Source organism: Loxodonta africana, chromosome 19, assembly GCF_030014295.1.
Source record: "Loxodonta africana isolate mLoxAfr1 chromosome 19, mLoxAfr1.hap2, whole genome shotgun sequence".
Taxonomy (NCBI): Eukaryota; Metazoa; Chordata; class Mammalia; order Proboscidea; family Elephantidae; genus Loxodonta; species Loxodonta africana.
Window position 1 is genome coordinate 24,900,794 of NC_087360.1, and position 13,685 is coordinate 24,914,478.

General features: G+C 44.0%; 1 protein-coding gene across 1 annotated transcript in view; it reads right to left on the minus strand.

Moving 5' to 3' along the window:
• RNF185 (ring finger protein 185) overlaps nt 1-13,685 on the minus strand; it is a 42,129-nt gene that overhangs the window by 9,051 nt on the left and 19,393 nt on the right. The window contains exons 2-5 of the mRNA XM_003419055.4: nt 7,412-7,645; nt 4,955-4,973; nt 2,358-2,470; nt 920-974 (exon numbers count right to left, since the gene is read on the minus strand). Of these exons, the coding sequence (XP_003419103.1) occupies nt 920-974; nt 2,358-2,470; nt 4,955-4,973; nt 7,412-7,587 (363 nt within the window). The 5' untranslated portion in view covers nt 7,588-7,645. The remainder of the gene's footprint in view (nt 1-919; nt 975-2,357; nt 2,471-4,954; nt 4,974-7,411; nt 7,646-13,685) is intronic.

A 13,685-nucleotide genomic window follows, 5' to 3' on the forward strand; every position in this document is an offset into this window, starting at 1 on the left:
AAAAAAGGTACTTGACTTATGTTAGAACTGACTTAAGACAGAGTCTTTGGAAAGTAACTCCGTCACAAGTCAGGGACTACCTGTACATAAAAATATGCATACACAAGTATACAAATGAACAAAACATGGAGAAATGACAATATACTTGTGCTGAATTCTGGCAGTGCATTCTAGTTTTAAGGTTTCTTTAGAGATATTTTAACAAGAAATTGTTTTTAAAGACTAAGGTCTGACTTAAATGTGCAAATTTTTTTGAGCCAGTAATTATAGTTCTAAGGATTTACCCTAACAAAATAATTGTGAGTCTTCTCAAAGATTTATCTGTAAGTTCATCAGAGTATTTTTGAAACAGCAAAAGAAAAAAAAACTAAATGCTCAACCAAGGATTAAATAAATTATGTTGTCTATATGATTGAACACTAAATACTCATATAGTCATTAAACGCAGTATTACTGACATACAAAATCTCAAGGTATACTGGTCAAAGTCTCCTCCTCTGAGAATGGAAACTCCATGAGGGCAGGACTATTTGCTATGTTAATGATATATCTATCACCACGGCTAGAATAATGCCCAGCACATACAAGGCGTTTAATAAATATTTTTGGAATGAAATCTTAAAAAGGGGTTCAAAGTATTGTAAAATAAACAAATACACACATGCACGTGATCTATAATAAAGTTTCTGTGTGCCTATATCTAATTGTAGATCAATGGAAAAGAAGAAAATAGACCAAAACGTTTCTGGTGATTATCTCTGGATGCTGTAATTATGTGATTTTTTCTCCTACTTTTCCCTTCTGTATTTTACAAATCTTCCCTTACTTTTATAATCAGGGAGAAAAATTATAAGGCCAAGAAGGAAATTTCTAAAGCCATGAACTCATTTCTAGAAGCTTCTCCTAGAATGTTCCTCACCCCTCTGTTCTCTGGCTCTGGCCTCTGTCCCTGAGGACGGGGTGGGGTCTTCTCTCTGAAACAGAAATAGTATAAAATAAATTTATTACAATCTTCTTTGAGCTGCTCCCTGAATGGATTGGGGGCTCTTCACCACCAGCTCAGGGTCGCTCTATCTTTGGCCACACCCTCCTTCCCGGCCAGCACTTGGTCCATACGAACTTATGCTGACTTAGACCAAGTGTTAACTCTTCATTCCATCTGTAATTGTATAGAAAACCAGGAAAAATCAGCTCGTTATGAGATGTTCATCAGATCGCACTGCAGCCTAAAGCCTCTCCCAGAGAGCCTGACCCAGGTTGGTTATGATACCTTTTCTGGTCCTGTGTGATACAGAGGTCATGGAGGCAAAGATATCAGAAATCCCAAATCAAAACTAAAACAGAGGGTCATCTGTCAGCTGAGAGGACTGAGATTCAGGGTCTCTCTGCTCTGCCGCTATCTTACTTTAGCTTTACCTCCTACTATGCTTGGGCAAATACTCCACACTATATTTTTTGCCTCTGGGTTTCAGCCTCCCATCACAAATACTGGGCTGAGGACTTGTTACACATAACTAGGCAGGATGCTCCATATACTAAGACAATACACCTAGACTCTACTCTTGAGGTGTTCATGGTTTAGGGGGGGATACAGAGCAAATGGCAATATAGTGTGCAGAGGGATTTCTTTAATACCGTATGAAGGAAGTGTGGTCGGAACATGGGTGACAGCAACTTATGTGGAGAAGAGAGGAGAAGCAGGATGAGCAGGAATAGGATGGATGGAAGAAACAAGGAAGAGTAAATACAAAGACTTATCAGTGTGAAAGGTAAGTCTCTTTAAGAGAAGTCTAATATGTCTGGCATACAGGGTGTGCTGGGGTGGGGTGGGAGAAGGTAAGAGATGCTGGAGAGGTTGGCAAGTGCCAAACCACAGAGGACCCTCAGCACTTGTGTCTGTAGAATGCTGGACCCACTCACACCTCCATTTCTAGAAATTCCAAAGTCCACAAAGCCTCCCAGAGCCCTGTCACTTTATACACCTTGTACTTCACAAAGCCTTTCAGAACACTTTGTACACCTCCTTCACCGGTGCAGCAATCCTGCTCCCTGGAGACTCTCCCACTGCACATGCCATTTCCCAGCTGCCTCTTCACAACACTTTGCACACTTGCAATCGTGAGGTCTTACATATGGCTAGGTCCCTGGTCCAGCACAGGCCTGCCCGCTGGTACACACTCAGTGGAAATCTCTATTACACCCCAGCAAGTGGCTCCCTCCCCTCCAGGCTGGCTGCCATCTGGAGTCCGGCTGCGTCAGCACTGAGTGCTCAGCCAGCCCTTAGTAAAGGTTATTCAATGGAAGTGAATTCAACCCCAAAGGAAGGAGTGGGTGTGAGAGGTGCCCCAAGTCCTCACCTGGGGTCCTGCTGCCCAGTGCTGCCCCGGCCATAGAGCGGTATGACCTTGTCTCGGCTGATGCCAGCTTTGCAAACTGGACACACTTGTCTGTTAGGTCTAGTCTCCAACCACTGCAAGGAGGAGAGAAGTACATATAAATGGCCAAGGTCAGTCAAGAGGCAGGCCAGGTGACAGAGCTGGTTGAGGGGAGGGCCGCGGGCCTCAAAGCAGGAAACACCAGCTTGACCAAGGAATACCTCAAGGAACCACCTCTCTTTGATTCCTGCTCCTGGCACTCAACAAATATTTACAAGTGGGGAAAACAAAATTGCGTTTAAATACCATCACAATTAAATGGGCTTCTTCATGCTTTGTTTCTCTCTAGGGGCTCCCAGCAATAAGGCAGGAAAGAACCACAACCCTGGGGCTATACCAAGGGATCTGAGAGACCCAGTCTGAGCCGCTGGTGCAGGTGTAATGAACTTTAAAATCTCTACCTTCTCCGATGGCTCAGTTGTACTATAATAGTAGTCATTTTTTTTCTTTCTGTGATCTCATTTTCCTGGTGATTTACTATGCGCTAAAGGATTAAAGAAGAGTCCTTGCTCATCCTTCTAAATGTGTTAATGTGTTTTATGTACTTTCATTGATTTTTAAATTGAACTCTTCCAATATTAAAAACCCCAAAGTTCTATTTTGGGTTTCCAAGGCCTTTTCACTGGTTACACTAAGAACATTTTAACTTTCTTAACAAAAATTTTAAAAAATCTATTATCTGTAATGTCTTTATAAACGAGTCCTGGTGGCTTTAGAAACCCTGGTGGCGTAGTGGTTAAGTGCTCAGCTGCTAACTAAAAGGTTGGCGGTTTGAACACAACCAGTGGCTCCATGGGAGAAAGACGTGGCCATCTGCCTCCGTAAATATCACCACTTAGGAAACCTTATGGGGCAGTTCTACTGTGCCACATGTGGTCGCTATGAGTCAAAATCCACTTGACCAGCACCTAACAATTGTCTTTATACCCAAAAACCAAACCCAGTGCTGTCGAGTCAATTCTGACTCATAGTGACCCTACGGGACAGAGTAGAACTGCCCTATAGAGTTTCCAAGGAGCGCCTGGAGGATTTGAACTGCTGACCTTTTGGTTAGCAGCTGTAGCACTTAACCACTACGCCACCAGGGTTTCTAATGTCTTTATAGACATTAATTATATATATGTGTGCATGTATGTGCACATGTGTATGTGCATATGTGTGTGTATATGCTGTTGACGTCAGGTGCTGTCTGACTCATGGCAACACCATGTGTATGGAGTAGAACTGCTCCACAGGGTTTTCAAGGCTGTGACTTTTTGGAAGCAGATTGCCAGGCTTGTCTCCCAAGATCCTCTAGGTGAGGTCAAACCACCAACCTTTTGGATAGTAGTCGAGTATGTCACTATGCCACCAGTGACTCTACATATACATATGTATGTATGTCTCGGTATAAATTGCATCTTTAGGCCCAACGATCTGAGGCTTATGAAACGTGAATCTAGGACTTCAGGACTATGGCAGCATTTAACGATTTTATATTCTACTTCCTTTACCTTACAATTGATGTGTCCAAAATCTACGCACCATGTGCACTTCATAAACTCACAGCTGGTGTGGTCTACCAGGCTCCACCTGGGTCCAAATGCGCAGCCCTGGAGGTCACAGGAGTACGTCCCAGTTTCCCTTTCCCCTCCCATCTAGAAGCTGAGGCTCTAGAGGCCTGGAACTTCTGTCCTCCCCCGCCACATTCCTAAGCCACCCATGAGTGTGGGGCTCTACTGCTGACAACTGCAGAGACAGTCAGCTTGCAGTGATTATTCACCGCCAATTGTGAATGCCAGGCTCAGCTCTGTATCACCAAGCAGGTACCTGGGTCTTGGTGAATACTAACTGGTTTGCATAATAATCTAAAGCTGGAAAAACAAACTTGTTTTTCTCACAAAAGGTCTCTGTTAATACTAAAAAGTCTCCCTTCCGAACATTTTCAAGACCTTTTGGGGGGAAGGTGGGTATGATATAATAGGAGATAGTTTTTATAGAGGCAGAATCTCATAAACAGGAAGGACCTAACATATCATCAAGTTCAACCCAGTTTACAAATGAGGAATTGAGACCTAGAGAAGTGGTAGCCTGCAATGCCATACACGCCATCGGCAGCTGGGTCAGGACCTTCTAGGGTACCACCAACCAAACCAAACTCATTGCCATTAAGTCACAGCAACCCCGTAAGACAAGGTAGAACTACCCCACAGGGTTTCCAAGGCTGTAATCTTTATGGAAGCAGACTGCCCCATCTTTCTCATGCACAACAGTTGGTAGGTTTGAACCACTGACCTCTGGGATCACAGCTGAGCACTTAACCACTGCACCACCAGGGCTCTTTCTAGGGTACCACACTGGCCCTTAATTTCATCAAGTGCCTATCAATGGGCAGATGTGTAAAGAGGATTGGAGGAGAAGTAAGCAAATGAGCCCACAAGTAGGGGAGATTGCAGCTTCTGACTGCACTCTCCTGAGACTAAGGGTATATTGTGCAACCCTAGCTGATGAAAGACAAAGTAAAATAAAATGTATCTTACCTGATGTAAACATGGCCAACTGTCAGAGTCCCCAGGGCAATCAGTCATCAAAGAGAAAGGGGGAAAGGAAGAAAAATGCTTTCATTAGCAGAAACACTGACAGTGGGGTTGGGACAGCAGAATGGGAAAACAGGGTAAAAGTGTGGATATTGCAACCCGCCTTGGGGAGTTAGCTCATCTCCTGGAGCCACCCTCACTGAGGATCTGTGAGGATAATACCAAACCAAAAACCAAACCCAGTGCTGTCGAGTCAATTCTGACTCATAGCAACTGTATAGAACAGAGTAGAGCTGCCCCATAGAGTTTCCAAGGAGCGCCTGGCAGATTCGAACTGCCAATCCTTTGGTTAGCAGCTGTAGCACTTAACCACTACACCGCCAGGGTTTCCTCGAGGATAACAAATATCAGAAATTAGACATGTGAAAGACAAAACTGGACTAAAAGCACAGGAAAAATGATGTAATGGAGACAAAGTTCCAGTCTCCACCCCGGGATCCTACTACATCTGGGGACCCCAGGCCTTACTCAGGCCATCTCATATCTGGCTTTCCTACACGGTCACCTTTAGCGGGTTACAGCCTCTGAGAGAATCCAATAAAAACCAAGGATCCTCTGTACAGAGATTAATGGCCATATTCTCACGTGTGCACATGCAATTTTACTCTCGATTTCAGTGGATTTACAGCCTCACAGGGGATGTGTGGACAACCAGGCAGTCCAGATCCAGTTAAACAAAGTCTTGAGGCTGTCCTTATCCTCAAGAGCTCTGCTGTCAGGAATGAGCTTAGAAGGTCGAGTCTATTCTAAAAACTTCTTTAACAGGAAAGATGGGGATGCTAACTTCAGCTCAGTGAGTTACACCCCAGGGGTTGCTGCCCAATCTCTCATTTCTCCCAACTTCCAGTTTGCTCCCCCTTCTACCACCCAGCACTGCACACAACAAATGACAGATTTGAAAGATTTGTAATATATACTACTATGTGCCAGGACACTGGAAAGTGTAGACATGGTTTCCGTCCCTCACACAACATGCATATTTTCTAGCTAAATAAAATTTAGACTCAGAACATAGTTCCTTTCCACACAAGTTTAGCCTCACAAATCAGATACACAATGTTCCTGGACAGAATAGACACCTGACATCTGGCTCCAACGTTAACCTTGCCTTGCTATTCCAAGTTCAGCTGAGGGCACCCCAAGCCGTGGCAGATCTCCACTGGCAAATACACCCAAAGGCTATAGGGAAGAAATGGAGGTGACTGAATCGTGCTCATAGAACTCTCTGAGTTACAACAATGGTAGTGATTTCTTCCACTTATTAAGCACCTAACATGAGCCAGGCTGTGGCTGAATAGCATTTCATTGCTAATGACACTGAATGATCACATTAACCTATGAGTGGGTACAGTTATCTCCATTTTATGAATGAGGAAACTGAGATACATAGAGGCTAGCAGACTAGCCCAGCGACTAGAAACGTCTATTTCATTTTAGAGTCCCTCTTCTTTCCAGTGGTACCTCTGCCCGTCTTTGTTCTTAACTTTGCTGCTCATTTCAATTACTGGTTTTATGATACCCCAGAGCATCTCCAACTTTCAGGATGGGGCTGATCACGACAGTCTCTGCTTAAAACTTAATGATTAGGGCAAGGGCTTCCAGGACAAAAATCTCTGCTCCATTCTATTTACTTATCAGTAAACTTATCTTTTACATTGTTGCCAAATTAAACTCCCTGCTTCAGGGGTGATATACACTACACTCTTTGCCTTATCCAACATTCTCTCCCCTCTACTTACCCAAATCCACCCTTCAAGGGCCAGCTCAAAATCTCAAGAGAAAAAATAAAATCTCAACATTCGCCCGGATTCCCAGAGCCAGAAGGTGCCTCTGTAATCATGGAGACTGGCGTGGACACTGACCATGTCCTTTCATTTTTATATATGTAAAATCTTGCAGCAATTATTATGATCATCGTGAACACACAGTATTTACTGTGCTTTTTGTTCTTCTAAGCCTTTTACATATTCAAGTCATTAATAGTCACAAATCACCCTGTCAAATAAGGCACAGTGTGTGTAACTACTTGCCTGAGGTCCCCCAGTAAGAAAGGGCAGGCTCAAGATTCACAATGAGGCAGCCTGGCTCCCCTGTGCTTGCTCACAACCACTATCCGGCTTCTCTTCTCAGGACAGCAAGTGGCATGCAGGAAGTACTCACTTACTACATGAACGTTTTTTAGAGAGGAGAATAAGGAGCCCAGGGTGGGGACACAATTTGCCCAAGGTCACCCAGCTCATCAGCAGTAGACCTAGGACAGGCACTCAGGTCTCTTGTCTCTTGGGCTTGAGGGTGTTTGGACTCAAAGTGAGCTGGACACCTTCTGCTCCAAAGCTGCCCAGAGCACAGGCTTTCTAAACTTGGCAGAACCTCCTCTGGGGCGGTGGTAGGGGTACTGACCAGAAGAGGTGGCCACACAGGCTGATGACAGCGTCCTTGGCTGTGTCCAAACAGATGTTACACTCGAAGGTGCTGTCCTGCCCTCCGCTCTCGCCAGCACCATTGCTGCTCCCACTGGGCCCCCCTGCACTGGAGTTCTCAGGGGATGTAGAGGCCGAGGGCCCCTTGCTTGCCATCCTTGGCTGTCAGCAAAGCTCTGAGATGAAGAATCTCCCCAGGAATCTCCAGGAAATCCTGAAAGGCAGATAGCCCTTAATTATCCATTTCTGTAGCCCACTCCTCCCAACTTCCAAGCCAATACTCTCATCTCTCGGCTCCAGGAGCCCAGACTATGACCGAACCCCTGAGCAGACTTCCCAGAGGCTGCAGAAGACGACAGTCATGGGGTACTCGCTGGAGAGCGATGACTCAGAAACTTCTGCGAATATGGCCCAGAATGTACCACACAAATAACCAAACTGCACAAATACATAGTAGCCTCCAGATGGCTCTCCACAAAAACCAGGACCCTGTCTCACTTGCCTTTACATTCTCCTATATAACCATCTCAGGTGGTAAGTATATGCTCAATCACACTGAACGTCTAAACTATGATCCAGCTCTCTATAGGCAGATGAATCTGCTCAGGCCAGAGCTCATGACTGGTATATGCCCGATTATAAAGAAAATCCTGTAACGATGAAAGGTTTGCACCAGGAAGGACCAGAAAGGTTACCCAGCCCAGTGTCTTGTACACTTCAATCTTTTGTGTTCCCCCTTCTGCCACGTTGGAATGTCACCTACTTTATTTTGTTTAAATCCATCAATTTTTTAGCCTCAATACATTTAAAGAGGAAGTTATGACAATGCTATAAATGGAAAACTAGTATTATTCACCATAAGCAAAAGGTCAATACAAATGCAATGAGGGAAACGCTGTTTATCTTCTTATCACCTGGTATCATCTCGCATACTCAGACATGCTTTGGGGAAACCTGATCTCGTTCAATCTCTTCAGGGAACTGAGGTCTGAGATTGCTCAGCTTGCTGACAGGTATGGAGCTGAGACTGGGACTCCAGACATCAATTTGTGTTCAAACAACTACACGACCAAGATCAAGGTGGACTCACTGACTGCTCTGACAGGGATCACAACAGAGAGTCCTGAACAGAGCAAAAGAAAAATATAGAACAAAATTCAAATTCACGAAAAAGACCAGACTTGCTGGTGTGACAGAGACTAGAGGAACCCCTGAGACTATGGCACCCCGACACTCCGCTCAGAACCAAAGCCACTCCCAAAGTCCACCTTTCAGCCAAAGATTAGACAGGCCTATAAAACAAACAATAACACATGTGAGGAACATGCTTCTTAGATCAATCACGTATACGAGACCAAATGGGCAACACCTGCCCAAAAGCAAAGATGAGAAGGCAGGAAGGGACAGGAAAACTGGACAAATGGACATAGGGAGCCTGGGGTGGAAAGGTGAGAGTGCTGACACTCTCGCTGCAGGGATTGCAACCAATGTCGTGAAACAATTTATATATAAATTTTTGAATAAGAAACTAATTTGCTCTGTAAACTTTTACCTAAAGCCCAATAAAATTAAAAAACAAATATATAAAGCTGGCCACCAAATGCAGGTATAAACAATGTTGTCCACTATAGCCTCCAAGTCAGAGAACCTGGCCAGGGGCCAAACAAGGAAGAGAAAGAGGCCAACACCAGCGATATCTAGAAATCTGGGATGCAGGTTATGTCAGGAGCCTAGTCTGGCCACCCTCACCATCTCAGAAATCCCAAGTAGGAATGCTGGCTGGGTACCACAGTCAGAGAACTAGAGCCTTGGATGCTGGCCTCAGCCCAGTCTCCAGTCTGCTAAGTGGTTTAAGGAACCTCCCTTCCCTCTCCAAGCCAGTTTTCACATCTGTAAAATGAACCATGGGACAAGATGGTCTCCTCAGTCTCCCCTCCAGCTGAGTCAGGTCATCTCACCCACCCCCCTCCAAAGCAGGTGGCCCTTTCTCAAGTCTGGGACTCACCACAGGAGTGCCGGGACTACTCTGATTTGAGCTTCCAAAGTATGAAGAAGTAAGAAACAAATTGTCACAGTCTTCTCAGATCAAGAAGCCCTCCTTTACACTGCAGACTCAGAGCTCCTGGCTCATGCGTGTTCCTCACCACAAGTGAGCTCAGTGACTGGAGCAGGGAGAGGACACTCACTGTCACTTTTTCACTCTGTTACATCATTTTACGTGATGTCCCAGAAGGGCAGCTTGCTGCCAGCAGCACCAAGACCTTCCCCTGACCTGGTGCCTCCACTTCTCCACACAACCCATTTGCTCTTGTCTTCTCTAAGACATAGCTTGTTTCCAGGACCCTTGCTCATTGTTCCAGCTGAAGTACCCCCAAGTACCCAACCCAAGTATGTTTAAAAATACGTATCTTTAAAATCAAGATTTAAATGTACAGATATGGAAAGACAACCACAAAAAGTTAGGCTCATTGATCAAGCTTCACATTACTAAAAGCAGGACCAACTCCTGAGGTGATGTAGTAGTCCAACGCATCACCAATCAAGTGCTCTCGCCTCCAAGCATAGACATTTACCAAGCTTCTAAAACGAACTGCCCATTTCCAGAAAACATGGGGGATAGATAAATGTGTGGAACAACTCTATGAATCAGACAACTTTGAAATGTAGGACTTTCTACAAGACAAATAACCTAGATTCTTCGAAAAATAAATAGCATGGGCAGTGGGAATGTGGGGCCTGCAGGGAGTTACAGATTGAGACTTGGGAGACAGACCAACCAACCATCAGTGGTGTGTGGATGTTGCTGGAACCACTCGCTAAGACGAGTGATAAAAACTGGATTTAGCTTGGATAATTAGTTGAGATTAAGGAATTAGTTTTGTTGGGCATGATAATGACATTCTACTTGTATCAGGTGGACACTTGTGACTGTATTGGCATCTCCTGTCTGGAGGGGAGATGGGAGGGTAGAGAGGGTTAGAAACTGGCAAAACGGTCACGAAAGGAGAGACTGGAAGAAGGGAGCAGGCTGACTCATTAAGGGGAGAGTAAATGGGAGTATGTAGTAAGGTGTATATAAGCTTATATGTGACAGACTGACTTGATTTGTAAACTTTCACTTAAAGCACAATAAAAATTATTTTAAAAACAAATCCTTATCTGTTAGATACATAAGTGTTTATGAAAGAAATGGTACGATGTTTGGGATTTGCTTTAAAATACTCCAAGAGAAAAATGAAAGCAGACAGAAAAAAATGAAACAGGCATGACAGAAAGTTGATGGTTGAAAATGGTTGATAAATGGGGGTTTGCTGTACTGGTCTATTTTTGTGTGTTTGAAAATAGTTTTTAAAAAGAAGGTCTGGTTGCAGAAGAGTACATATATGAACTTATTTAGGTAAAAACAAAGTATATATATAAGTACATACATACATATGCAAAGAAAATGTCTAGAAAGCATACACTATCAACAGTTACTTCCGGGATTATGACGGCTGCAAGACTTTGACTTTTTACATTCTTATCCTGTTTTAAAAGGAGCCCTGGTAGCACAGAGGTTAAGTGCTTGGCTGCTAACCAAAAGGTCGGCAGTTTGAATGCACCAGCCCGTGTGTGAGAAAAAGATGTGGCAATCTGCTTCTGTAGAGATTTACAGCCTTGAAAACCCTAGGGGCAGTTCTACAATGTTCTACAGGGTTGCTATGAGTCGGAATTGACACAACAGCAATGGGTTTTATCCTGTTTTAATGTTTTGTAATAAGCAGATATAAGAACATTTTTTTAAATAATTACAGAACATGTTACATTTGTCACAACAATTAAAAATATAAATGCTAGAAAATATCCAGAAAAATGTGGAAGAACATAGCAAGTTGTTAATAGTGATTATCTCTGTATTAAAGAGCCCTGATGGCATAATGGTTAAACACTGGACTGCTAACCAAGCGTTCAGTGGTTCCAACCCACCAGTCGCTCCACAGGAGAAATATGTGGCAGTTTGCTTCTGTGAAGATGAAGCCTTGCAAACCCTATGGAGCAGCTTTACTCTGTCCTATAGGGTCGCTCTGAGTTGGAATCAACTTGACGGCAACAGGTTTGGTTGTTTTGGATCTGTGTATTGGTGGGAGGATGACTTGTACTCTCTAAGTCCTCTATGTTTATAATACTGATATTTTTACATGTATTACTTTTGAAACCAGACAAAATTATATGTAATGTTTTAAAAAAATCTTCCCCCAATTTTCCAGTTTTCTTCAATCCTAACGAGCTCTGAGTTCAAGTCCTGACCCCACCACTGACTAGCCATGTGTCCCTGGATGTCCTTTGATGGCTTCAATTTCTTTTCTCACCTGAAAAGTGAGATGACACCTACAGGGCTGCTGAGGTGGTCTTATGACTACCTGTGGCCTAGAGGCCCCACCTGGGTAGGAGGATCATTATTGCTGGGGAGGTGCTCACACATGCTACCTCCCCTAGTCTGCTGCCCTTTCCACTCCCTGAACCCACTAAGGTTCTGCAGGTCCACACTTCTTACAATAAGAATGAGGAGACAACTGAGAGAGTAAAAGGTCAGCATCAAGTTTTCAGGGAGTGGCAGCCTTGCAGCAAGTTAGCAGTTGGGGGCCAGGCATTGGGACAGGCCTGTTCTCTAGTTTACACATTCCAACTCTAAGCAGACCACTTAGTAATATCACTCTCATTCTAATTCCTAGTAGACTGACCACATGGCCCCTGCCAGGGCCTTACAGCCTCGTCCTAGTTACACTCAAATATCTGCTGAGTGAGTGGGTGCTGGCGTGTGACTGATTTTGGTCAACTCCCTGGCTGACAGCTCAAAAACCAGGCCCCAGAGCAGGCCGCCCACCCCTGGAGCTTCCTTGCCTGACCTCCTCCCTACCTCCATGTACCACACCGGGTGGCAAGGCATAGATGGGCAGCATCCCCAGGGAACTGTGCACCGAATACCCACAGGACCACAGAATGGGATCATGGTCTCTTGGGCCCAGCACAGCTAGGACAGTGGCCCAGAGGACAGAGGGCCCTGAACGGTCTCATTAGCTCGGGACCTGGACATAGCAATACGGAAGCAGGCCCTGAGTATACCTGAGCCACTGTCCTGCTAAAATCTCTCCTGGTCCCTGTAGGGCCTATGGATTTTAGCATGACCCCAGAGCAACCACATGGGGGTGGTTCTGTGCCCCCTTCTCTACCCTGACCATTCTTCACCTGACCTGAATCCACTTTTCTAGTTTTCAAAGCACATTTATTTACATCTATCATCACTTTTTTTTTTTTTTTTAAGCCCAACAGTGTTATAAAGTTTATTCTCACTCACACTTAGCCCAGGAGAGGTAGTCCTGGTCAGGCAGCTCTCCTTCACAAAGTGATACAGGGACCCAGGCCCCTTTCATGTCCTGACTCAGCTACTTAAACATGCGGCTCCCACGGTCACTCTGGGATAGTCTTTATTCAACCAGAACAGAGAGCAGGAAGTAGATCTTCTGTGAGAGATTTTTTTTTTTTAAATCCATTCTGCCACTCTCTCTTTATTGGTGCATTTAGTCCATTTACATTCAGTGTAATTACTGATAGGTATGAGTTGTCATCTGGATGTGTTTGTGTGCTGTTGACAGTTTCTTTGTTTCACTTAACTTTCTGTGCTGAGTTGTTTTTGTGTGTTCTCTTTTCATTGTTGTTGATTTTTTTATTTGCTGTGTCTTTATGTTTTTCTTTTTTATTGTGATGTGTAGGACTGTTAGTTTCTTTTGTGGTTCCCTTAATATTTACCCCTATTTTTCTAAGTTTAAAGCAATTTTTTATTTCTTTATATTGCCTTGACTTCCCCTCTGTATGAAAGATCTATATTTTTTAGTCCCTCCTTTTTATTTTAATGTTGTCATCTTTTACATAATGATGTCTGTTTCCCTATTTTCAGTGCTTTAGCTTTGATTTAATTTTGTGACCTCCCCATCTGGGTTGATATCTGGTTACTCTGTTCTGTGTTCTAGTCTTGGGTTATCTGATGTTCCTCATTTTTTAACCACAGGATTCCCTTTAGTATTTCTTGTAATTTTGGTTTTTGCAAATACCCTAAACTTCTGTTTATCTGGAAATGTCCTAATTTCACCTTCATATTTGAGACAGTTTTGCTGAATATATGATTCCTCGTTGCCAATTTTTTCCTTCAAGGCTTTATATATGCCATCCCATTACCTTCTTGCCTGCATGGTTTCTGCTGAGTAGTCTTGAGCTTA